The sequence below is a fragment of the Strix aluco genome, chromosome Z, assembly GCF_031877795.1.
Source record: "Strix aluco isolate bStrAlu1 chromosome Z, bStrAlu1.hap1, whole genome shotgun sequence".
In the NCBI taxonomy this organism is placed as follows: Eukaryota; Metazoa; Chordata; class Aves; order Strigiformes; family Strigidae; genus Strix; species Strix aluco.
In genome coordinates this window covers 16,182,890-16,205,138 of record NC_133971.1, presented here as the reverse complement: position 1 = coordinate 16,205,138, position 22,249 = coordinate 16,182,890, and the positions used below count along the sequence as shown (strand labels likewise).

The following is a 22,249-nucleotide window of genomic DNA, read 5'->3' as shown; positions in this document are numbered from 1 at the left end:
AAAATCCTTTAAGAAAGGGCTGTGTGGAAACAGCTACTCTGCTTGTTTGGACATTTCCACCCATATGCAGCATGGGACAAGTACTCCCTCACCCAGGCTGCCCAGCAACTGCTCCCAGGGTGCCTGGGTGGCAGCAGCCCCAGCGCTGCCTTGTGCTGGCACAATGGGTATGCTCAAACAGCTGCGTGAAGGGCTGCAGGGACTAGCGGCTAGCAGGTGCCCATAAGCAGAGAATTACACCCATGATTGCCATCAGAAATGCCACAGAGACAGAGAGAGTCCTGCCTTTCCCAGGTCAGGCTTTTTTTTGTCTAACTAGAGTCCTCCATTCAGCTGGCTGACTTCCACCCTGCCATCCCTCCCCTGGAAGGTTTTGCTTCTGTTGTGAAGGATGGTCATGGCCAAAAGTTTTCCCACGTCTCCCTCCCGAAGCTGTTGTGAGCATATGATGAAGAGGGCACTGTACTGCTGACTTAGTCTTGTCCTATTAATTGTGGGATGGTGCAGCCCTGAGTGCCTGGCCTGGGCTGGAAGCACGCTGCCAACTCTCATGGTTAGCTAAGTCTTTTATTTTGTTTTTGTGGAGAAACAGTGTTTAGTGACTGGGACCAAGGCCAGGAACAAATTAGTGGTAGAACTAGAATTGGAACTTATGATGTGACTTTTTGGCTAAATTGCTTAATATTCCTCTCTCTGAATATCTTTCTCTGTGAATGATGTATTCACAAAGTTAGGGGTGCTGGCAATTAGAATTTTGCATTTTTAAACCATATTTGATAAGTTTGGCTTGCAATGAGGCTTTCCAAATTGTAACTGCATCCCAGGTTTTGGGTGTCTGTAGGAAGACAAGACCTACTGGCTGAGCTTGTGCTGAAAGACCTTTTCTAAAAACCTTGCTGAAATTCTGTCTGCTTATCTCCCTTTTTTCTTCCTCTTAAGTAGCTTTTATGCATTATTAAATTCTTCCTTACAAAAACTACTGATAAAGTTAAAATAACATCAGAAGAGACTCAATTCATAACTGTATAGAAGTAACAGCTGAAATTCTCTAAGTTTAAGGTATGGTTCTGTAGAGAGCTCATTTTAGGTACTCTTTTGCTTAGTAATATTTCTCCTCCTTTAACTGTATGCTCTTTGCTTTTAGATCTTTTATCCAGAGACTACAGATGTCTACGACAGGAAAAACATCCCTAGGATGATATATTGCATTCATGCTCTAAGGTAACTGTTGGTGGGAGTAAAAGTTAAAGTAGCTGCCAAACATAGGAGTGTAAGTCTTGAAATGGCTTTAGGGTAATCAGTATATCAAAATCTGTCAGAATTCAGAAGTTAATTTAAAGTTGGAGACAAAAGTCCAACTCTGTCAGGACTATTGACCAAATTATTTTCAAAATAGAAATGAAGGACTATTGAATTTGAATTAGCACAGATATCCCTCTCTCAATGAGTATACCCCCTCACAAATTACACCTACCATTTCAAATCACTTACTGCAATAGAAATTAAATAAATGAACAAAAACTTAGCAAAATATTAGTATAACCATGGGGCAGATGTGATGATCAGAGAATTATGAACTTGCATCTTTCTGTCCCAAAAGAGGAGCAAATAATTACTGTATTCTGAGGTCATTTATGTAAAAATTAATGTTTTTCAAAGTTCTGAGCAACTTGATTTTGAATGTAAAGTCAGGAAGGCTTTGACCACACGACTGAAGGTAGGGCTTAAAATTTTTTTTATGTTTTGCCTTATGGATTTTCTTGACATTTAGCATTAAAAGTAGCAAACATCTGCCTTGTGTTGTCCCTGGTGTGAGAGGCAGTGGTGTTGGCAGACAGCTCCTCCCTCTTGTGGCTCTCCTAGGTCTCCATATGCAAGAAATTAGCTTTTTCTTTCATTATTTTCTTGCAACTAGGCTTGCAGAGAACATAATTAATTTACACCCCAAACTCTCTTCTACATTCCTAATGGTGTTCAAAGGCACATCAGCTGCTCCAGGGCTATAGGCCAGAAACTATTCAATACATGCTGTAATTGAAATTTTTTTAAGGTCTAATTCTTGAAATTATGTGCCCACTCTGGCACTCTCCATTGACTGCCAATAAATAGAGCATACCACCAAAGTTCATATTTCTTTCAAATGCTAGGTGTTTGGAATTGACAGCCCTGGTATTTTTTTGTCATCTTTGACAAGTGTTGCCACTTGAAATTATTATGCCTGGTGTAATATTAACTGACAGTAAACTTGGTAGCGTGGTCTGTTCTGCTGGTGAGTGTCTTATGTAAGCCTGAAGTGGATGCATGGGCCTCTGGTGTTAACTAGCTCTTGCTTGGCCAGCAGCATTCCCAGTTGGATTGGCATCAGAGGAACACTGAGCTGCAGGAATCCAGCTCTGTTCCCTTTCTGCTGCTGTTGTAACTACTGACCTGCTGGCATCTGTTGCACTGGCTCCACGCTGTGCACCCCACAAGCTCTACTCTCTGCGTTTGTCAGAGCATCCTCTCTAGGGAATTAGTACAGGGTTCACCAACTCTAGAAAAATCTATGTCCCTGTTGTTCTCAGAGTCCAGCACCACAGCATCTAGAAACAGCAGTTGTGAACACCTTTGCGGCTGTAGCATGTGCACATGACCACTATATGAAGAATCACCCTTGGGTTTGAATGTTAAATTCTAATACATTTTGGAGCACATGCTCAGATAGATTTCAAAGGTTTATAACTTGGAAAATTGAGCAATTTCTCAGAGAGGTAAGAGGTTCACCTACTTCCCATGCTTTCTTAGTTGTTACCAAGTCATTACTCTGAAACAACATTTTTCTTGAGCTTTCCAACAAAATCATGTAAATTTAACACAGATAGGATATTTTCTTATTCTCATTCTTGGAAATCCTGAAGCCATCTTTAGTTGACATTTTTCCTACATGACTTCATTTATGCACAGTCAGTGTACATAATTTAAGTGCTTAAAATGGCTAAGATTATTTTTAATTGCCCCTTTAAGAAGGATGAAATAGCCTTAACTGCAGGTAATAGAAGCAAAGAACTCTATCCAAATTGTCTATCTGATATCTGAAACATTAACATTTCACAGGGCTTTGGTTATTTGGGGGTCTGCTGATTTTTATGCTGCTAGAGGGCCTGAAGATGGATAATGACTCTAAGCAAGATGGTTTAAAAGTATTTTTAGCATATGTCCTGGTTCAAGTCTGAAATGAAGATCATTGCACTTACAGTATGCAGAACAACTTGCACTGTCAAATACAGCACTGCTCTGGCCAGGAAGGAGTGGCTTAACAAACAATTTCTAGACTCCTATTGAGTATAATTACCCTCTTGCTTTTCTCCTGTTGAAACATTGATACTTAAAGCCCAACCTGAACAATACGAAGGCATAGATCTCATTTCTTTTGTGATTGTTTTGTGAAAGCCGATTTGGATTTGTTCCTGTACTAAATGAGGTTAAGAACGGCTTCATTTAAATTAAGATGCTAACAGTGGTTCTTGTTCATAAATAGCAGTGCTTATGAGATATTTTTTTTCTCCCTGAAAAATTCAGTTTTCAGATGGTCTTTGCAAGCAGACCACTTGTACGTCCTACACGAGCTATCTCTGAAGCTGGACAGATTCAAAACATTGTTTTCCTGGGAAACAGTAGAATAACAAGCAGATGAGAAAGCACACTATTTTCAGATCTGTTTTTTTAACGCGTGATATACATGAGCTAAAACAAGACCCAGGAACCTCTGCCTGATATGAACTGCAGTTCTGCATGGGCGATGCAAAGGGAATTTTGCTTGGGAACTGCCCTTTTCCCTTTGTTTATTCCCTGCTCCTGATTCCTTACATCCAGCTTTCTTAACCCCAAGATCCCTTGCTTTTGTTTTTATGTGGGTTCCCTGAGGTTCAAGGTACACCATAAAAGCATTAAGCAAGCTGTTTCAAGTAATACAGAGTAGAAGTGTCTTTGTGTTCCCTGGAAGGCTCAAAACACATTTTCAGCACCACCTGGTGGTTAAGTTTATCCAAAGGAGCATAGGAAGTAATGCACATGTCTCAATATCCTCATGAAAGTGTTGAGCAGCAAAAATGAGTCTCTAATGTTCGCAACATTTTTTCTTCTGTCTTTTTACTGTGGTGGCCCCCAAAAGAGCCAGCACAGCCCTGTGATGTTGCTGATCTCTGTAACTGTATCACACCTGGTACTTCAGCCAGGACTGTGTCCCTGTCTCAAACTTAGAATAAAAAGACTGGCAAGCAGATCAAGGTAATGGGGAAACCTGGTTCATAGCTCTAGTCATGTGGGTTTTTTTCCTGCTATAACTAATTTGCATTTAAGACTGCTTTGAAAGCTGAGAATGACAGTAACAATGATTTTGAGGGGCTGCAGCAGTCAAAAGAGTGTCATCCTACATGAGATGTGCTGTTGTGTCCACCCAGGTTGTGACAGGGCAGAGAAGTAGCTGTGGTAGCATGGAAGATGAAATGCGGATTCTGTGTGCTCTGAAATAGATGTGACAGCTACAAAAACTTGCTTTGAATCTCATCCTGTAATTTGCTAATAGCAAAAAAAACCCCAAAACCCAACAACAAAAAACAACAACAAAATACAAAAGGGAAATGTGTCCCTCTATAAACAAAAAGCCAAGCCACAATATACATTTGCAGTGTATGAGGTTGGGGTGAAGTCATTTTAAAAAAAACATTCAAAATAATCTTTTTGGAGGAATGCATTATTTAAGTCTTGTTTTTAAAATCTACATTTTTGATCACTGCTTGCAAAACTCACTTGTTTATTGAATTTCATTGATAAATTAGAAACACCAGAATTTTGTAGATAAATACATGCCTTGTGTTTGGAAGATATTGAGAAAATATGGATTTACTTGTTTTTTTCAGATAGCACCCCAGAGCTTTAGGAATAATGAGCATAGATATATTAGATGCTATACTGAAACAAAATATTAGTTCACTGGATAGCACTTTTATTTGAGCTCTCTTCATTTTCCAAAAGCTAAATAGCAAATATATTTGAGACAGGCTTGGATGTACTTACAGGTCCTTGTAACTCTACACTTAGTAAGAAGGGTGTCAGTGATTTGTGTGTCTTCAGCTATTACTTACAGGGATGTAAGAATGCAAGTCAAAGTAGTACATAGATCCAAAGTTATAAGCTGTACTAAAGTGCATTCACATCTTGATTTTTTTTTTTTTTCCCAATACTAGATTTTTAATTTCTTTGACTGTCTTCCACTAAGGATTTCTACTTGTTTATACATCCCATGTGATCTGAGATATGCTGACAGTGCCTCTCTTAGAGATGCTTCTTTGAAATATCAAGTCAAGAAACACTTCTCTTTCTGTAAGAATTAAAATTACAGCATTAAGAAAACTGTAGGGTTAATTTATTCTGTACATGCCCATGAAAGTCAGAGGTTAAAGGGCAAGCTTCATAAAAGCGCTTTTCTACAGAAAGTGAACACCTCAATCATGTACAGGACTTAAAATTCTGATTTTCTTCTTCACAGTTTATATCTGTTCAAACTAGGATTAGCACCACAGATCCAGGACCTACTGGGAAAAGTAGACTTCACAGGTAATTAACTGCTTATCTAATCATATGTTAGTTGGTTTCTTTACCGAGTAAATCTGCTAACATTCTACATATTTTCTATTATGGTTTTTCTTCTCCCACAAGGTTGTTCTGAACACAACCTAATTAAAGAGGTGGGGAGGCTGCTACTTTTAATGAATGTCAATCTCTGAAGGACAGAAGGGAGTGAATTTGCATGGAATACTTGTCGTATCTTAGATGCCTTCAAAATAGGGAGGAAAAACTGCTAAGAAGTCCCAGCCACAAGTGCTGTCAAAATGTTGCACATGTGTCTATAGGTATGGTGATTCATAATGAAGTTCTTCTGGGTTTTTTTGACGATAATTATTTTTTTCACATGAACAGAGGAAGAAATCAGCAACATGCGAAAGGAGCTAGAGAAGTACGGTATACAGATGCCACCTTTTAGCAAAATTGGTGGGATTCTAGCCAGTGAATTATCAGTGGATGAAGCTGCATGTAAGTGTGACTTTTTTTCTGTTTTCTACTGCATAATTTGACCGAACACTAACAAAATATTTTCTGTAATTCACCTAGTTTGCCACCTCAATACGTAACAAGAAAAGCAAACAAGTTTTCACTATTGAACTGCATCATGGTTACAAGAGCTCTTGCAATCTTTCAGTCTGCATCTTTAGCATCTCCACTGAACCATAGGAAGTGCTACCAGAAACAGAGATTTCTTACAAACTTTTGCATGGATTTAATGTTTTGGTAGCTAGTGCTCCTCTAGAATGATGAATTGAGCTTTGCATCTGCCTCTGCACTGTAGGGGGTACCACGGAGACAGCCATGGGAACAACTTGTTTTCTCTGTGCCTCCTTTCTGTGTTGGGCTGTGAGGACAAGGCACTGTTCCAGATAGACAACTTTCTCGTGTATGGTGGAGCATACATGGAGTAACCATTGGGCTCTGTGGGCAGCTTTTGATCTGTCTTGACCGCTGGCATGTGACCCGCAGCATGGTAAACCCAGCTGGAGGGTACATCCTGCTGGTGCATCCATAATAAGCTTTTCCTTTTTAGGGGGATTGATGCACAGTTGTCGTCCTTTTGAGTCTGTCTTGAACAGCTTTCACTCAAAAATAAAATTAAGTGCTTTGCTGCCCAAAACTATCCATCTGCAAATCTGTTTTTTTCCTCCATTTCAGTTTTTTTGTGGAATGAAGTCATATATTTAAAAATACAGAAACAATTGCTTGAACTTAAATGACATGAAATGAAGTGGGTCCACTTAAATCCACACTTGAGCTCTAGGTATTTTGTTCAAACTCCTAGCCTTTTTCAGAGGGGCAAACTGGAGAGCAGAAGGGCTGGCTTGAGTATGTTCAACAGCACAGTGAGTCATTGGTACAAACCAGTAACAGTACCACAGACCGTACAAGGGAAGGTGAGGGGAATAAGGGCTGCATTATAATTAAGTTCCATTACAACTTTGTTAAACCTTGCAAAGTAGCATAACTGAAACAAGCTGATTCATGATGTTACTTAGTGTGCAGAAATCTCCTGACCTTAATTTAAAACACAGTCCTTTATGTTGATTCGCATTGTCTGTGTTGTATATTTTGGAGCCTGCTATAGCTTAATATGTGCATGCTTCTGCAAAGCTAGCTCTTGAAATACTGCCTTTGGAAGTGGGGGTAGTTTGTTGCCTTTTTCAGCAAATTTTCAGAGATTTAATGACTACCAAGCACTTTTCCAGGGAGCTTCCTTCCTTCCCTGAAGATGAAAGGGCTGCAACTTCCTTCTCTGAAAGCTTATTATAGTGTGTGTAGGTTTTCCTTTAACTTCTGCAGTGTTTTCAGTCTTCCATAGAAAAGCAGGGTTTCCTGATGCTGTTTCTGTCCCTTTGGGCAAGGAGAGTTTTGTAGATAACGTGCCCTGCCCCAGAACAGGAAACATCTGCAATGGGAACCCTCACACACTAGTGAGGTAGGACATGGAGATCCTGCTGGAGGAAAGGGTCTACCACCATGCTTCCGACATGAAGTTAGCAAAAGGAGATATGAAGTGAAACAACTGTGATGACCCCTGCTGTGCAGTCAGCAATAGTAGAAATCAGCGTGCAAAGAGTAAGCTTAAGTGCTTTCAAAGTGAGCTTATTCTGCAAGTAACCCTCTCTGATACTCTTATGCTTCCAGACTACTCTTTCAAATCTAGTCAGACTTCTCACTGTTTCTCTTGGTAGATGGGTTCACAACATCCACCAATACCTGTTCACATCTCTCCTAACCGTGAACTTACATTTTGACTACTTTTAGCTAGCTCCACTTATGTCAGTGAGGCCTCTTACACAACTGTGGAATAGATTACATCCTTCCTATATGTTTTGTTGTATGAGGATGGTGGGGCTGATATGTGTGTCTTCTCTTAGCCCCTTGAAGTTGATCTGGGTGTTCACAAAATATCTCAAGCTGGAAGGGACCCATAAGGATCATTGAGTCCAACTCCCTTCTCCTCGCAGGACTACCTAAAATTAACCATATGACTAAGAGCATTGTCCAGATGCTCCTTGAACTCTGACAGACTTGGTGCTATGATCACTTCCCTGGGGAGCCTTTTCCAGTGACCAACCACCCTCTCAGTGAAGAACCTTTTCCGAATGTCTAATCTGAACTTCCCCTATTTGTAAAGTTCAATGTTGTCCTGGTTTCAACTGGGATAGAGCTAATTTTTTCCTAGTATCTAGAATAGTGCTGTGTTTTAGATACAACATGGGATTTGGTATGAGAAGAATGATGATAATATGTTGATGCTTATAGCTGTTGCTAAGAAATCAAGGTCTTCTCAATTTCCCATATTCTGCTAGTGTGCAGGTGCACAAGAAGCTGGGATGAAGCATAGCTAGAACAACGGACACAAATTGTCCAGTGGAATATTCCATATCATAGAACATCATGTTCAGTATATAGATGAGAGCTGACCAGGAAGCTCACTCTCCTGCTTGTGGGATTGTGGTTTCAGGATCTTATCTTCTCTGGGCTTGCTAGCCTGGTACTGGGCATTGGTCAGCAGGTGGTGCACGACTGCATTGTGCATTACTAGTTCGTATTTTCTATTATTATTATTATTGTTATATTCCAATTATTAAACTGTTTTTATCTCAACCCACAAGTTTTTTTACCTTTACCCATCCAATTCGCTCCCCCACTCCCCAGGCAGTGGGGGATGAGCAACTGGCTGCGTGGTGCTTGGCTGCCGGCCAGGTTTAAACCACAACAGTCCTTTTTGGCACCCAACATGGGACACAAAGAAGGGTTGAGATAACAACATATCTGGCCAGAGCATATTACAAAGAATTTGTTATAAGCATTCATTATATTGGTTCAATAGTTGCTTGTCATAATGTCAATTTATTGGCTCCTAGACTCATGGTGCTTGTTTTTAGAGTTGTGTTATATATCACCTCACTTGCTAGATATAGTACTTATGATGCTGATTATCACCAGTGGGAGGTGGAATTTAGATTTTCACTTTGCTGTACTATGTAACACTGATTTATGGCATGATAAGGTTATCAGTCATGGGATTAGTCTAGTATTTGTACTCAGCATTGTCATCACCTCTGTGCTTTGGGGACCATCTAGCAGAAAGGGTTAACAGTTACACACTTTACCTCTTCTCCTCTGAGAGCCAATCCATAGGGGAGACACCTTCCTTCACTTTCCCCTTTTTCTCCAGGTTAATTACAATAGCGTTTGAGAATTTCAAAACTTTTGAATATTCTTGGACTGCTGAAACTAACATGGCCTTATTGCTAGGAGCCAACCCTGAACATGGTTCAGGTTTTGTTCAGGGTTAAGTAACTATATAAGAGTATCAGCCAGAGACCTACTCCCAGGCTGGAGAGCTATGAGTGGCAGGTTGTATGGGATAGCATGGGCAAGTATTTAGGACAGTGGGCACCTACAATGGTTTGGAATTTTACCCTTGAACAAGTGCAGAATCCCGAAAAACTTTTGGAACATTTGGAAAAAGTATGCTGTCACATTGACAATTCCAGAGAGACACAAACCACTGCAATGTGTGCTGGGGCCTGGCCCATGCCTACTGAGCCCTGTTCAACACTATTCAGTACCCTCCAGGGGAAGAGAAGGTCTCTGGATCGGACAATAAAGTGACAGGCACTGCAGCCCCTCCAACCCTAGCAACAAGCACTGCAGCTGAACCAAAGGACCAACCTTCACTGGTATCAGTCACCCCTGTACAGAAGAAGAAACGGATGCAAAGGTTGTCACATTTAGAAAGGGATGAAGATGCTCTTCCTAGGGAGAGGAGGAGAAGGAGGGAGAAGACAAGACAGTAACCACCTCCACCCCATCTCTATCCCTGAGTGAACTGTGGGGTATACAAAAAGATTTCAGCCATTGCTAAGGCAAGCACATTGACACTTGGCTGCTCAGATGCTGGGAAAAAAAGACCAGTAGTTTGGATGTAGAAGGTAATGAAGCCAGGCAGCTGGGTTCCATTACTAAGGAAGAAGGCATTGATAAATTGATTGGAAAAGGATCACAAACCCACAGCCTCTGGAGGCAGCTCTTGTCAGGTGTGAGGGAAAGGCATCCCTCCAAGGAAGAGATGGTATGTAATCCAGGCAAGTGGGTCAATATAGAAAGAGGTATCCAGTACCTGACAGAATTAGTTGTGAGAGAGCTTTTATGACCCAACAAACATGCAGTTATCTGAAGACCCAGATGATTTCCCATGTGGCAGAAGGTTGTACAGAGTGCACCATCACCGTATACCAGCTCGGTGGTGGTAGTAGATACAGGAGATGATGAGATTCCAACTGTGAATGAAGTGGCTACCCAACTCTGGCATTTCAAGGAGAGCCTTCTTACCTTTAGCCCTCCAATTCTCTCCACGATTCCCCAGGTGGTTTTAAACCATGACAAATGTCAAAGGAACTAGTGTGTGTCTCACTTCTTCTCTACCATGTCAACTGCTTATGTTTCCCATCTAATGCTGTGCTGAACTGAACTAGAGTGAAATCATTTTAGAACAACTTTCTACCATGAGTTTAATGCTCAGAAACGGATCATCCACCAACATCTAGGCAAGTTGTTCCAGTAACTGCCTTCTCTGAGAATGTATATCTTCACTTCATGCTTTGTTTGCCCATGTTGAATTTCCAGTGGTCTGCTCTTCTGTTCTACTCTCCTAAATTTGTACATTCTTTTGTGTGGTGGTTTAGTCCCTGCTGGGGTCTGAGACCATGAGGCCACTGCCCCTCCCCCACAAAGGGAGTGAAATACAAAGCCCCGGGGCTGAGATAAGGAGAGGTTTAATACAACAGTGCGACAGCAACACAACAAACAACAATAACAATAACAGTAATAACAATGAACAGAGCAAGGTATGTACCTATACAGCAGTGAGAGGAGCGGCTGCACTCACCGATTCTTCCTGCGCTAAAGAGCCCGGACCTGATGTCAGCACGGTATCTGAATAACCCGGCTAGAGCTTCCCCCCCACTGCTGGGGAAACTTAACCCTATCCTGGCTAAACCAGGACACCTTGTTTTCCTAAAAACTCAAATTTCCTGATCATTGACAAGCATCTTTCATTTGTTTGATATTGTGGTGGTTTAGCCCCTGCCGGGGTCTGAGACCACGTGGCTGCTGCCCCTCCCCCACAAAGGGAGTGAAATACAAAGCCCCGGGGCTGAGATAAGGAGAGGTTTAATACAACAGTGCAACAGCAACACAACAAACAACAACAATAACAATAATAACAATGAACAGAGCAAGATATGTACCGATACAGCAGTGAGAGCAGAACGATCGCATAACACACACGTTCACCAATTCTCCCACGCTTGGGTGCCAGGATGTGACGTCAGCATGGTATTGAATAACCCGGCTAGAGCTTCCCCCCACTGCTGGGGAAACTTAACCCTATCCTAGCTGAACAAGGACACATATAGTGAAAGAAACTGAAGGCTCTAAACTCAGATATGTAGACCCTCAGTTAAACTTAATCCAAAAAGGTGCTGTTTACTTAATGCTTTCCTCCAGTTAGATAGCATTCATGTTTTCCCTCACTCATCTCGGTGATGACATGAAAGTAAATCCTAGACAAGCTGCTGTGATGATAAATGGGGAGAAGCTGTGTTCCCCCTTTGGAGTAATGTCTAGATAAACATTACATTTTATGTAGTAATGTCTGTGAAATCTGTGAGATGAATATGCCAGCAGACAGTTGTGGTCTTTGTGGCATGAAGGTCCAGATAAACTGTAGCTCTAGTGGAAGTCCTTCATCTAGAGCGATCTTAGAGCCAAATGTGTGCAGGGAGTACCTGGGAAGGGTGTGTTAGCCATTAGTCTACACTTAATTCAGCTGCAAGTGGTTTTGATTTTGTACATTCATGTAAATTTGCTGAAAAACAAGTTTGCGGAAAAACAAGAGCATTTCTGACTCTTAAAATCTTGGAGTCAAACGTTTGTTTAGAAGCTTTCTTGTCTTCTCAAAGGAAAGGTTTAACACTTCAGCTGATCAACGGATATAGTGAGTCCTATGCCATTTTTTTCCCCTTTTCCTGTGCAATAATGTTTTGGGAACCCTGCAAAGCCCTTTGGGTGTTCTTTTCCCCTGTTTGAAGTTTGCTGTCCTGTGGCTTTGCAGGTGACCGAAGTAGGGACCATTACATCCCTGCCTCTCTGGTTCTGCAGCTGCTCACGGAGATCCTCAGTTAGGAAAGGAGCTGGTTCATCCCAGGCAGGCTTAGATGTAGTGTGCAGGCCTGCACCCTGCCTGGGGAGTCTTAACTATGTTTTCTGGAGGACAAGTTTCACGGAGTTTGAATTTCCTTATTCACAAGAATATCTTTCAGCTATACTTAGTTTAGCCAGTACTTTCATATGTTTCATACCTTTATGGATATGAAAACAGCTTTAAGAGAAAAACTACCAAAAAATGTTTTAAATTCCTGCATATAATTGCCTTCTAAATGACACAGGACTTGAAGAATAAAATGTAACTCATGTTTTATTTTCTGTTGGTAAAATAGTAACCCTTACTTTGGAGAAGGGCAAACATGGAACAGACAGCAATGTGCTACCTTTGAGCAAACATAGACTGATTTTGTTGCTGCAGTCTAGGCGAAACATTAGGAGTGGGATGTTTGAAGTGAAATATGTAAATTGTTGAACACTTGTTTGAAATGAGTGTTTAATATATCAGAAGACACAGTGGCAGTTTTGAGACTGGTTTTTTTCCTGAAATTTAGGTTTGTGCTTTTAATTTTAGTGCATGCAGCAGTAATAGCAATTAATGAAGCTGTTGAGAAGGGAATAGCTGAGCAAACCATTGCAACTCTGAGGAACCCAAATGCAATGTTGCTAAACGTGGATGAGGAACTTGCACAGGACTATCAGAATGAACTCTTTGAAGCTAAAAGGAGAAAAGAATCAAATGCAAGACTTAAGGTAATGGTATTTTATTAGCACCCCTAGTATATATGTTCTTTCATGTTGCTGCTTATGCTGTAGTATTACTGTTTTAAAAATTAATTTAATTTTAAAAATTAGTGCAATTAGGGAAAAAAACCTTTTAAGCTATATAAGACAAGTAATGGTAATGCAACAAGACAACAGCCAAATTTATAAGAATATGATTACTATGAATATGATGTAGCTTAACTCTGACCAAAGAATAAAATACTGAAAGACTTTAAACAAGAAAAGACTCCTTTTCCTCTATCACCTGCTTTAGAATAAACACATTTTCTGTTTAAAAAGTTGCAAAAAGAATGGTACCTTTTTGGAACAAAAAGTATAACCTCTACCACAGATCACTAATGTGAAATTATTTCCTTTGATTTTTACATGAGAACTAATGGTTTCTGCAGTTGAAAAATTCTACACTGTATTTACATGTTTTTTTTACAAGAAACAGAAAATGCTTTAAATGTTGCTCAGCCAGTTACCATGAAGTACTAATTTCTTTAGTTCATGTGGTCAACAAATTCCTTTGCAAATAAGTCCTGCAAATATTTCAGCTGATGCTGTTTTAATAACTCCTGTTAATAGCTTTTCTCTATGTAAAGTTTTGTCTGTACTAGCAACAATTTTATTTCCTTAGAACGGCACAATCTCTGAAGAAGAGAGAGATGTCTATGAGGAGCTGCTAACACAAGCTGAGATTCAAGGCAATATCAATAAGATAAACAGTAAGCCATTCTGGATCCTTATGGAAGTGTGCATATAACGTGATCTCCTAGATTCCAGCTGAACACAACTTGAATCCACATGAAAAAACAAAATATTTCTGTGGAAACTTGTAAAATATGCAGAAATAGCTAATGTCTGTCTAACAGGTTTTGTTCTTGCTGTTCCTTCTCTACTAATCTTTTGGGGGGCTATTGTCTGTGTTTGTGGTTTTTGCTGTAAGAATTCCTCAGTTCAGAATTGAATCAATTATTGCCTGCTCTGTTTCCTCACGTTTGAGTTCCTTATGTGTGCAGAATACTGTAAATTTTGACCCCCTCTTCTATATAGAACTGAAATTCACTTATAAGCTTCCAGTTAGCTTGCACAGAGCCAGAGACTCCCTTCACAGGACTGGTCTTGAAATAGATAATCCTCTGCTGCATAAAGATTGCCACCCCAGCTGGCTTTTACAAAAAGTGAGATGATGACAGCAATGGACTTTCTTTTTCTTCTTTCCTGCAAAAGAATATTTACTGTTTATAAGCATTGTTTTCATTTCAGTTCACATAGCTTTAGTCCAAGTGAATGAGGCTATTGACCGGCAAGATGAGGTGGCACTGATGGCAGGTTTGAACCGTCCTGCTCTGAGCCTACTTGAAGTTCTGCCGCAAAATTCCTCATGGTACCTATTGCAATTGTGTGATTCTAAAGAACAGAAAATGCAGGTAATTGAATGGAACAGGTGCTACATGTCAGCTTGCATTTTTTTAGCTGATTTTAATCCAGAGAGAAATTGCCTTTCATCTGCCTTCAGCATCACTTATGAAACAGTTTTATAAAGGTTTTAGAACAATTAATGAACTAATTAACACCAAAGTAGCTGCATTTACTCTGAAGAGTATGATGCCCTTATAAGTAGTTACTAAGATATAGTAAGAAAATTTGAGATATAGCATGCAGCCCCTAATATTATGTTTGCTTTGAAAATGAGTTATAACTTGAGTACAACAAAAGGTAACATTGAATCATTAACAGCAAATCAAAGAGTTGGTTGGGTTTTAAGGAGAAAATCCATCATTTTGAGTAAGATGAAAATCACAGGGAAAGATAAATGCTGTGTTTACTGTGACATTGTATTTGATGCACAGGGGATAGTACAATCAAACCTTTGTGTCCCATCAAGGGGTTTTATCCCTTATTTCATATCAAACTTTAAAGCATAATTAAATCTTTTTTTCTGATCTGTTAGATAGGAGGGGTTCCAAATATGCTCGACAAAAGTGAAATACAAAAAGAAGTTAGTGTTGCCAATGCGGAAGCTGAGGCTCACAAGCTTAGTGAGTAACTGTTTTAATATTCATTTTTTACAATCACTGTTTAAATATGTTAAGCTGATTAATTGAATCCACTGCTTCTTGCATGTAAACAAAGTTTATAAAACTGAAACCATACGCGTTGCATTTTTTTTTTGTAACTGTCCTTCTCAGTGTCACAATTGCCAAGTCCCCAGTCTGTGCTGCATTGGATATACTCTTATCTGAGGTAGCTAATACTTTTTTCTTTGAATAACTTGAGCCAATGGTAAACACACTGGCTAAAACTGAAGACAATGCATTTCTTGATGACCTGAATACTTATTGGTGCAGTATTAATCCTCACTTGGGAGCGATGACCATCCTTGTAGAATTAAAATAGAATGATCACATGGAAGAGTAATTTCTAGTCACATTGCAGAGGAAAATTATATATATTCTCACTTTGAGACAGATATCTAAATTTAACCTGTTCTTAGCCTGCTAAGAATATCACAATACAGACATTGTAGTTTGTAAAAAATATAGTTAAGGGGGATCTAAATTTGCAGAGCATGTGTATTGCTGCTATTAACTGAAAACTTCTTTGCTAGGAAGTTCAGCTTTGGTTAAACTGCTGTCATTTCATGCTACATCTGGGAATGGCTTAATTTCTGTTTTGTCTCTGGTATTATTTCCAATGCTTTGAATCCAGGCTGCTTGCATTTGTAATGTGACTTAAAGGCTGTACACTGAGTTCAGCTTATGCCAGAAGATACATTTGACTTGCTACCTCAAATGTTAGCCTGTTTTAGATTGATCAGGCATGGTGAGCAGTACTTTCTCTAAAAGAGTTGTTCCTTGGTAAAAGAAATGAGAAAAATTATCTTGCATGAAAAGCAGTAACAGCTATCTGGAGAGCAACATATTTCTTATGTTTGGTTTGAAAGGAAATAAATATTGGGTTTTGTTAGTGGAATGTGAACAATGTGAAGTGTACTTTGCAGGTTGCATGCTCAGTTCCTGGGTATTGACTACAGAGCTAATCTATTCTATTTGTGGACTCCGACTCTTTTCCACTTCACTCTTTTCTCAAAAAAAGCATGTACACCATAGCTCTGAGAGCCTTTCCTTTTTCTAACCTCAGGAATAGCCAATAGAGAGAGCCTTCAAGAACAACATGGCCCCATATGACCATGCTTCAGAGCAGTTGAAATGAGAAGTGAGGGGTTTGTTTAGGTGGGCCTGGTTACTTAGTAAGGTTTTCAAAGTCTTTGTGTTGTGTAATAAGATCAAGAGTGTTGCTGCATACGTGAACTGTGGATGGTGTCTGCTGAACAAGAAGTCTTGTACAGACGTGAGCAGTCAGCAATGACTAAAAGCATTCCCTGGATAACAGGATACAGAAAAGCCATAAGATAAGGTGGAGGAGATGGAGGTTATTTTGCTGATGGAAATAACTTTTACATAATTGTCATTCTTTACTCTGCTATATACGCTCTAACCTTCAAGGTTGGTTGTGGCAAGACTAGAGCAGTCCCTTGTACAAGGTGTTCCTGGGTGCACCCTGCCTGAGTTTCTTCAGAGTTGGATCCTCCAGGTGTGTGCAATTATGGTGGCTGTGACTAAGCTAAGTGGTGTTGTAAGGTTTCTGTAGCTGCGCAAGTAGGAAGTGTTTTTCAGCATGTTTCTGCTGGGCTTCAAACCTCTGTTGAAGTCAGTTCAGCAAAAAGCAAAACAGGTTTTTCAGGTACCGAAAAGGGTTATGCTCATACTCCTATAAGGTGGTCTGTTTCATTTGGAATCTGAGCTGTAGAGAAGGGGATAATTTCTAGATGGCAGTGCTTGTGAGGACTGATCATCCACACTGTCAGACAAATGAACAGGTGATGGCATGCAGAGGAAGTCCTAGAAGCCATAGCATATGGTTTTCCATCAGTTCAGCTACAGAAAATCCCAACCCCCCAACACATTTGGCTGATTTCTACCAGATCTGCTGAAATGGACAATAAAAATGGTGTTGCAGGACAGGCTTGTTCTACTTAGCTGAGTTAGGTCCTGCCAAAAGGAGGAGGCAAGGAAGGAAACAGCACAGAAGGAAGAGAGCACCTGGGGTGAAGCAAGACTGAGGCACTGGAGCTGACATACCCAGTAGTACCTGATGCAAGCAAACCCAGGACAGATAGTAGGTCTTTCTCTGTTCTAGGATGGGTCAGCTCCTTGTTTTGGGTTAAAGGTACAATAAGCAGTCTCTAATACCTAGAAGTCCAGAAACTTTAAAGTCCTCCAGTCAATTATTTGCTGCATACCTTTGAATAGACAGTTTTTGCAACATTCAGCAGTCGTTTCTTGAAGAATCTCACGAAATACGTTTTATCTCTAATGACAGCAAATTATATTCTTTGGAATTACCTAATTGTCATCTACATGGCATAAAGAAATGAAACTTAATAGGCTTTTCTTTCCCTGCTGTTCTCTAGAACTTATAGCAGTTGACAATATCAATACTGCAATTCGTAACTGTGATCCTAGTAAAACACTGGTTGCACTGATGAAACCGGAGGCGCAGCTGCCTGTTGTTCATTCATTTGCTGCTGCTGTCTATCAAACTGAGCTGTTCAACCTCCAACAACAGAATGCTGTGGTAAGAGTGAAAAGCTTATGACCTGCTTGCTGATGTTATGTAGTCAAACCATGAAAGAGCACAAACATAGCATGTTTTTGTGTAAAATCAGACTTAATTCCCTTGCCATGGTGTTATATATTGCATGAATGGTGTTGTTGAATAGGCAATATTGAATCACAGAATTTGTTTCTTGATACTTTTCTTTGGCTGAGCTCTTGTGCTGCAACAAAACAACTGATATTTTTTAACTGTTGCATGCTCTTATTGAGGACTAACTGTTCTATATATTGTGTAGAAAAGTAATCACCTGCTATGAGGGTAACACCAGAATAGATGGGGTTATGGATCAAAGGAAGAAAAAGCTGAAGGAATGTTGTAGCAAACCCAGTAAACTCTACCGCCAGTGGTGTGTTAATCTGACATACCTGTGACTAGGAAACTCAACAGACTTTTTAAATCAAGTCCATCTCCTTGATGGTATCTAGACTGTGTAACTTAATTTTGTTACACTGCTTATTTAGCGTCCTGACTGTGGTACATTATTGTCCTACAGAATTACCTGGCATATGATGAACTGTCTATTGCAGTAGAAATGTTGTCAGCTGTTGTGTTGCTAAATCAGGCCTTGGAAAATAAGGACATCCTAAACACAAAGAATCATCTCAGAAACCCATGCATTGGCTTCAATAATCTGGAAGAGGAAAACTTTCAACGGTAAAGGTTCATTTTGTATTGTCTGCATGAGACTTGGCAACTTCTGCAAAAGGATAAGTAGGCATTTCACTAGGTCAGCTGTCCTGTGTTGTGGTGATGAAGTTGAAAGAGCTGCGAGATAAACACCTGTGTTATAAGTTAATAAGGGATAACATGACAATTGCTGAACTAGTTGTATATCCGTAAGTATAAGCGATCACACAACCTCAGATGTTTGAGGGCAGAGGATGTATGAGGTGCAGGGAAAATAGCCTCAAAAAGCAAACATTAAGATCTGACAAGAATTTTTGCAGACACTAAAACATGAACCAGCTATAGCTGGAAACTGTTATTCAGTAACCTCTCTGCGATACCAAAAGAAGATCTTTGGAACGCGGTAGTGTTTAATGCCTTGAGGTCCAGGAGGCCTTTTAAACCATCGCTGATCCCTTTTTTCTTGAGAATTACAAAGGTCTGAAAAATGTAGCAGTTTGATTTGTTCAACATTAAATTATAGCCTTCATGCAGCTGCCAGCTGCTTGCACTGCCATGTATCTCACTGGGCACAGCCATGTGCTGCTACCTCTGATCTTTTGCATATCTGCAGAAAATATCAGGCAGAGCTATGATTTGTGTGAGACCTGAGCCATGAGAGTGTTGGTGAGAGCATGGGGGCCATGGACTGGTTCTTGCCTCTTGGCCATGAATGGGGGAATCTTCCATGTGCTGCTGGAAGGCATTACTAGGCAAAAGGGACACCAGTGGCTGAAGATCTTGACGAGGCTGCCAGGGAACATGAATCCAAGAATGGCCCTTGCTAGGTGGCTCAAAGCTGAAAGAAAGGCAGTCAGGACAGGAATAAGAGGCTAGTGTTTTGGCTGGAGGGAGCAGAATGCCACAAGGTGGAGCAAAATTACTCTGCCACTTGGCCTCTGCTAATGAGGTGGTGCTTGTGGGCAAGAGAAACAATGCATACAGACATGGCCCCAAATTGTTCCAAGTGCAGCATTTTTGCCTGGTGCTACTGTGACCTAATCTTTAGATTAAGTTGCTAGTCAATAAAAATGAAATACTAGGAATTAGTTGGACTATAGAATAAAATAAAATTTTATTATGGTATTATATAAATCTGTGCTGCCAACCATATGATGAATATTGCAGGAAGCTTTGATTGCACAATACCAGAAGGAATACAGTAGAGCTAGTAAAATTTCAGTGAGGGAGATGGTGTTCAATAGCTTTTTACCAGAAGAGATGAACTTATTAAGAATCTGTTTCACAGAAGAGAGAATTTAAGGGAAATATGACATAGGTCTGCAAAAGTGTGTATGTTGTGGGGAAGGTTAATGAAAGTTGCTAACAACTTCGGTTTCTATTTTCTTATGAGAATTGAAGTGAGAAAAGTTTGGACGCTATCAAATATTACGTTTAAAATTTACATAAGGAACTGCCATCTCACAACCCACTTAAATACTGGGACTCATACCTCAAGAATATATAAGATTTCAAATTAGAGTTGATAAATTAATGGAGCACAGATTTGTTTGCAACTATTAGTGATACATAGCCTCCAACTTGTGAAGCCCTTAAACACAGGCCGCTGAATGCTGGAAGGGCAATTCAGAGCCAGAAATTATGATTGTCTCCTGTATTTTTTTTCTGGCAAACATTTATTTTTCAGGCTTTGCTGGAAATAGAAGACAGGTATTTGATCTGACATATTGTAGCAGTTGTATGCTTGATTCAGGAATATGAAAATTATTTAACTTATGTATACATGAGTTTACACTACTGTGAAGGTTTCCAGCTCACCTTGATCTGTGATCCCTCTAAGAGCAGACACAGGCTACAGAGCCTGTGCTTGGAGGACCTTGAGTTGTGGGGAGAGAAGCATCATTTTTATTCCCTTCCTCTGCCCATGACCCATCTTCCTCCACATGGAGGGAGCATGGAAGTAGCAGAAGGTGCTGCTACCTGATGCTAGGGCAGAAATTCTGGTCTTTGACTTAGTGTATCAAGAAGCCAACCATAGTTTCTCCCAAATTTATCTGTAGCATCATGCAGTGAAGTGTATGTCCAGTGTATGTATTATCTCAGGTTGCCAAGAAAAGTGCTCTAAATTACTGTACAGGGCCATTTTTTAAGATCCTGAAATGCATTTGTAGAACCAGCAAGGCAGCTTGCATGTCTGTATGATTTCTGGGAAGAGATGAGTTTGAAACTCATTCACTGAAAAAAATACTAGGCACTAAATGATGAGTGACACATCTGACTAATTCTTTATGGCAGTTTATCTTGTATATGAAACACACTTATGTATCTTATATCTTCTTGTAGTTATGGTGATACACTATTGTCTATTAAGTCAGAGGCTTCATCTCAAGGCCAAGATTATTTAAGCTGGAATGATATCCAGAACTGCATTGACATGGTTAATATACAAATTCAAGAAGAAAATGAAAGTAAGTAAGTCCTCCTCTACATCGCCTGCACAGATGATAGTATGGTCTTTGGTATATAAATTTCTGTGCTGAATGGCCTTGGACACTCTTCAAGAGAGAAGAGCATTAAAGAATTTTGAATGCCCGTTGGTTGTTAAATGTCCTTGAAGTATTCCTGATTATGTTTTGGCAGGCTGAAAGATATTGTATGATGCCTGTCTTCTGCAGTGTTACAAATGCCATAATTCTGCCCACTTGGCAGTATCTATCAGTATATGCACTGGATGGTCTTGTTTTGGGGATTTTGCAGAAATTGTAAGCAAAGAGCATATTGGGGGGTAGGGGAAGAAATTACAGGTAGCGTCCTGTGGAAAAGAGGTTTTTTAAATGTTAAATTATTTCCAAGCCCTTGTTTTTCACAAGAGAGTTAAGAAGTTATGCAGTGAAATTCTGTCCTGCTCTCCTTTTAGGTAACTTGATTTCCTATCTGAAAGTAGCTTCTATGCCTGATTTTTCTAATATAAATGGATTTAGAGTTTATTTTTGAAGCTGAATGTAGCTATTGGCATTTAATTATATTAAATGTGATGACTGGTCATTTGGGCTTCAAAAATGCTAAAGGAACAAGCTTCTCCACTGGCTATAAAAGTATGATTTTTTTTTTTTACTAAAATTTGAGGCTATCAAATTATGTCCAATTTGCTGGAGCAAGGAAAGGATAGGGCAACTTTCAGACTGCTTGCCATTTGGGAAGCAGTCTGGAGTCTAGTTTGAGAATCTTCATAAGGTGCAGGCTGTTTCTAGGGTGGCACTGGCACATGGTGCATGTGCCCTTCCCACACTGCCATCAATGTCCTGTGTGCTACTGGTTTATACTGGTAGTAGAAGCTTTGTTACAGAAATACTAAAACTGACTGAATATTTTCTTCCTAAATCTAGTCAAGTGGTTGCCACAGACCCTCACAGCTTGCTTGTGTGCCCTCTGGCAGGGTGGGATGCTGAACAGTTCATTTGACTGACATAATTTTTTTGTCTGAACGTCTGCAGTCACTAGGATTTGAAACATGCCTTTAAAACAAGTGGGTTTGCATTAGGAGAGTCAGTCTTAAATACTAAAATAGCTGCACTTTGTTTCAGTGACACTAGCCTCTACCCTGGGTTGGTTATTTGGGGCAGAGAGAGGAGGAAGAAGGGTGGTCTTTATTTCCATAAGCAAGCCCACATGTCTGCATGGTCCCTCTTTGGTAGCAACCCAGAAAAATTGCTCATATGCAAAGCCTCAGGAGGGCATGGATCCATGACATCACCAGTCAGGCTGTGATGGGTTAGGGAGAGACTTAGTGAGTGATAATCTGCTGTCAGCAGAGAGGTGGATGCTCTTCTGGAGTGGCTTCTTGGAGAAAGTACCCCAAGCAGTGTGTTTCAGCAGGAGGAAA

General features: G+C 40.1%; 1 protein-coding gene across 6 annotated transcripts in view; it reads left to right on the top strand.

The window, feature by feature from the left end:
* The window catches only part of IQGAP2 (IQ motif containing GTPase activating protein 2), a 131,866-nt gene that overhangs the window by 68,934 nt on the left and 40,683 nt on the right, over positions 1 to 22,249 (top strand). For 3 of the 6 annotated variants that reach the window (XM_074812123.1, XM_074812124.1, XM_074812125.1), the window contains 10 exons: positions 1,145 to 1,221; positions 5,528 to 5,595; positions 5,959 to 6,072; positions 12,860 to 13,038; positions 13,694 to 13,781; positions 14,323 to 14,486; positions 15,011 to 15,098; positions 17,534 to 17,697; positions 18,233 to 18,393; positions 20,710 to 20,834. In XM_074812123.1, the coding sequence (XP_074668224.1) occupies positions 1,145 to 1,221; positions 5,528 to 5,595; positions 5,959 to 6,072; positions 12,860 to 13,038; positions 13,694 to 13,781; positions 14,323 to 14,486; positions 15,011 to 15,098; positions 17,534 to 17,697; positions 18,233 to 18,393; positions 20,710 to 20,834 (1,228 nt within the window). The remainder of the gene's footprint in view (positions 1 to 1,144; positions 1,222 to 5,527; positions 5,596 to 5,958; positions 6,073 to 12,859; positions 13,039 to 13,693; positions 13,782 to 14,322; positions 14,487 to 15,010; positions 15,099 to 17,533; positions 17,698 to 18,232; positions 18,394 to 20,709; positions 20,835 to 22,249) is intronic. The other 3 variants (XM_074812126.1, XM_074812127.1, XM_074812128.1) reach the window with 3 other exon arrangements.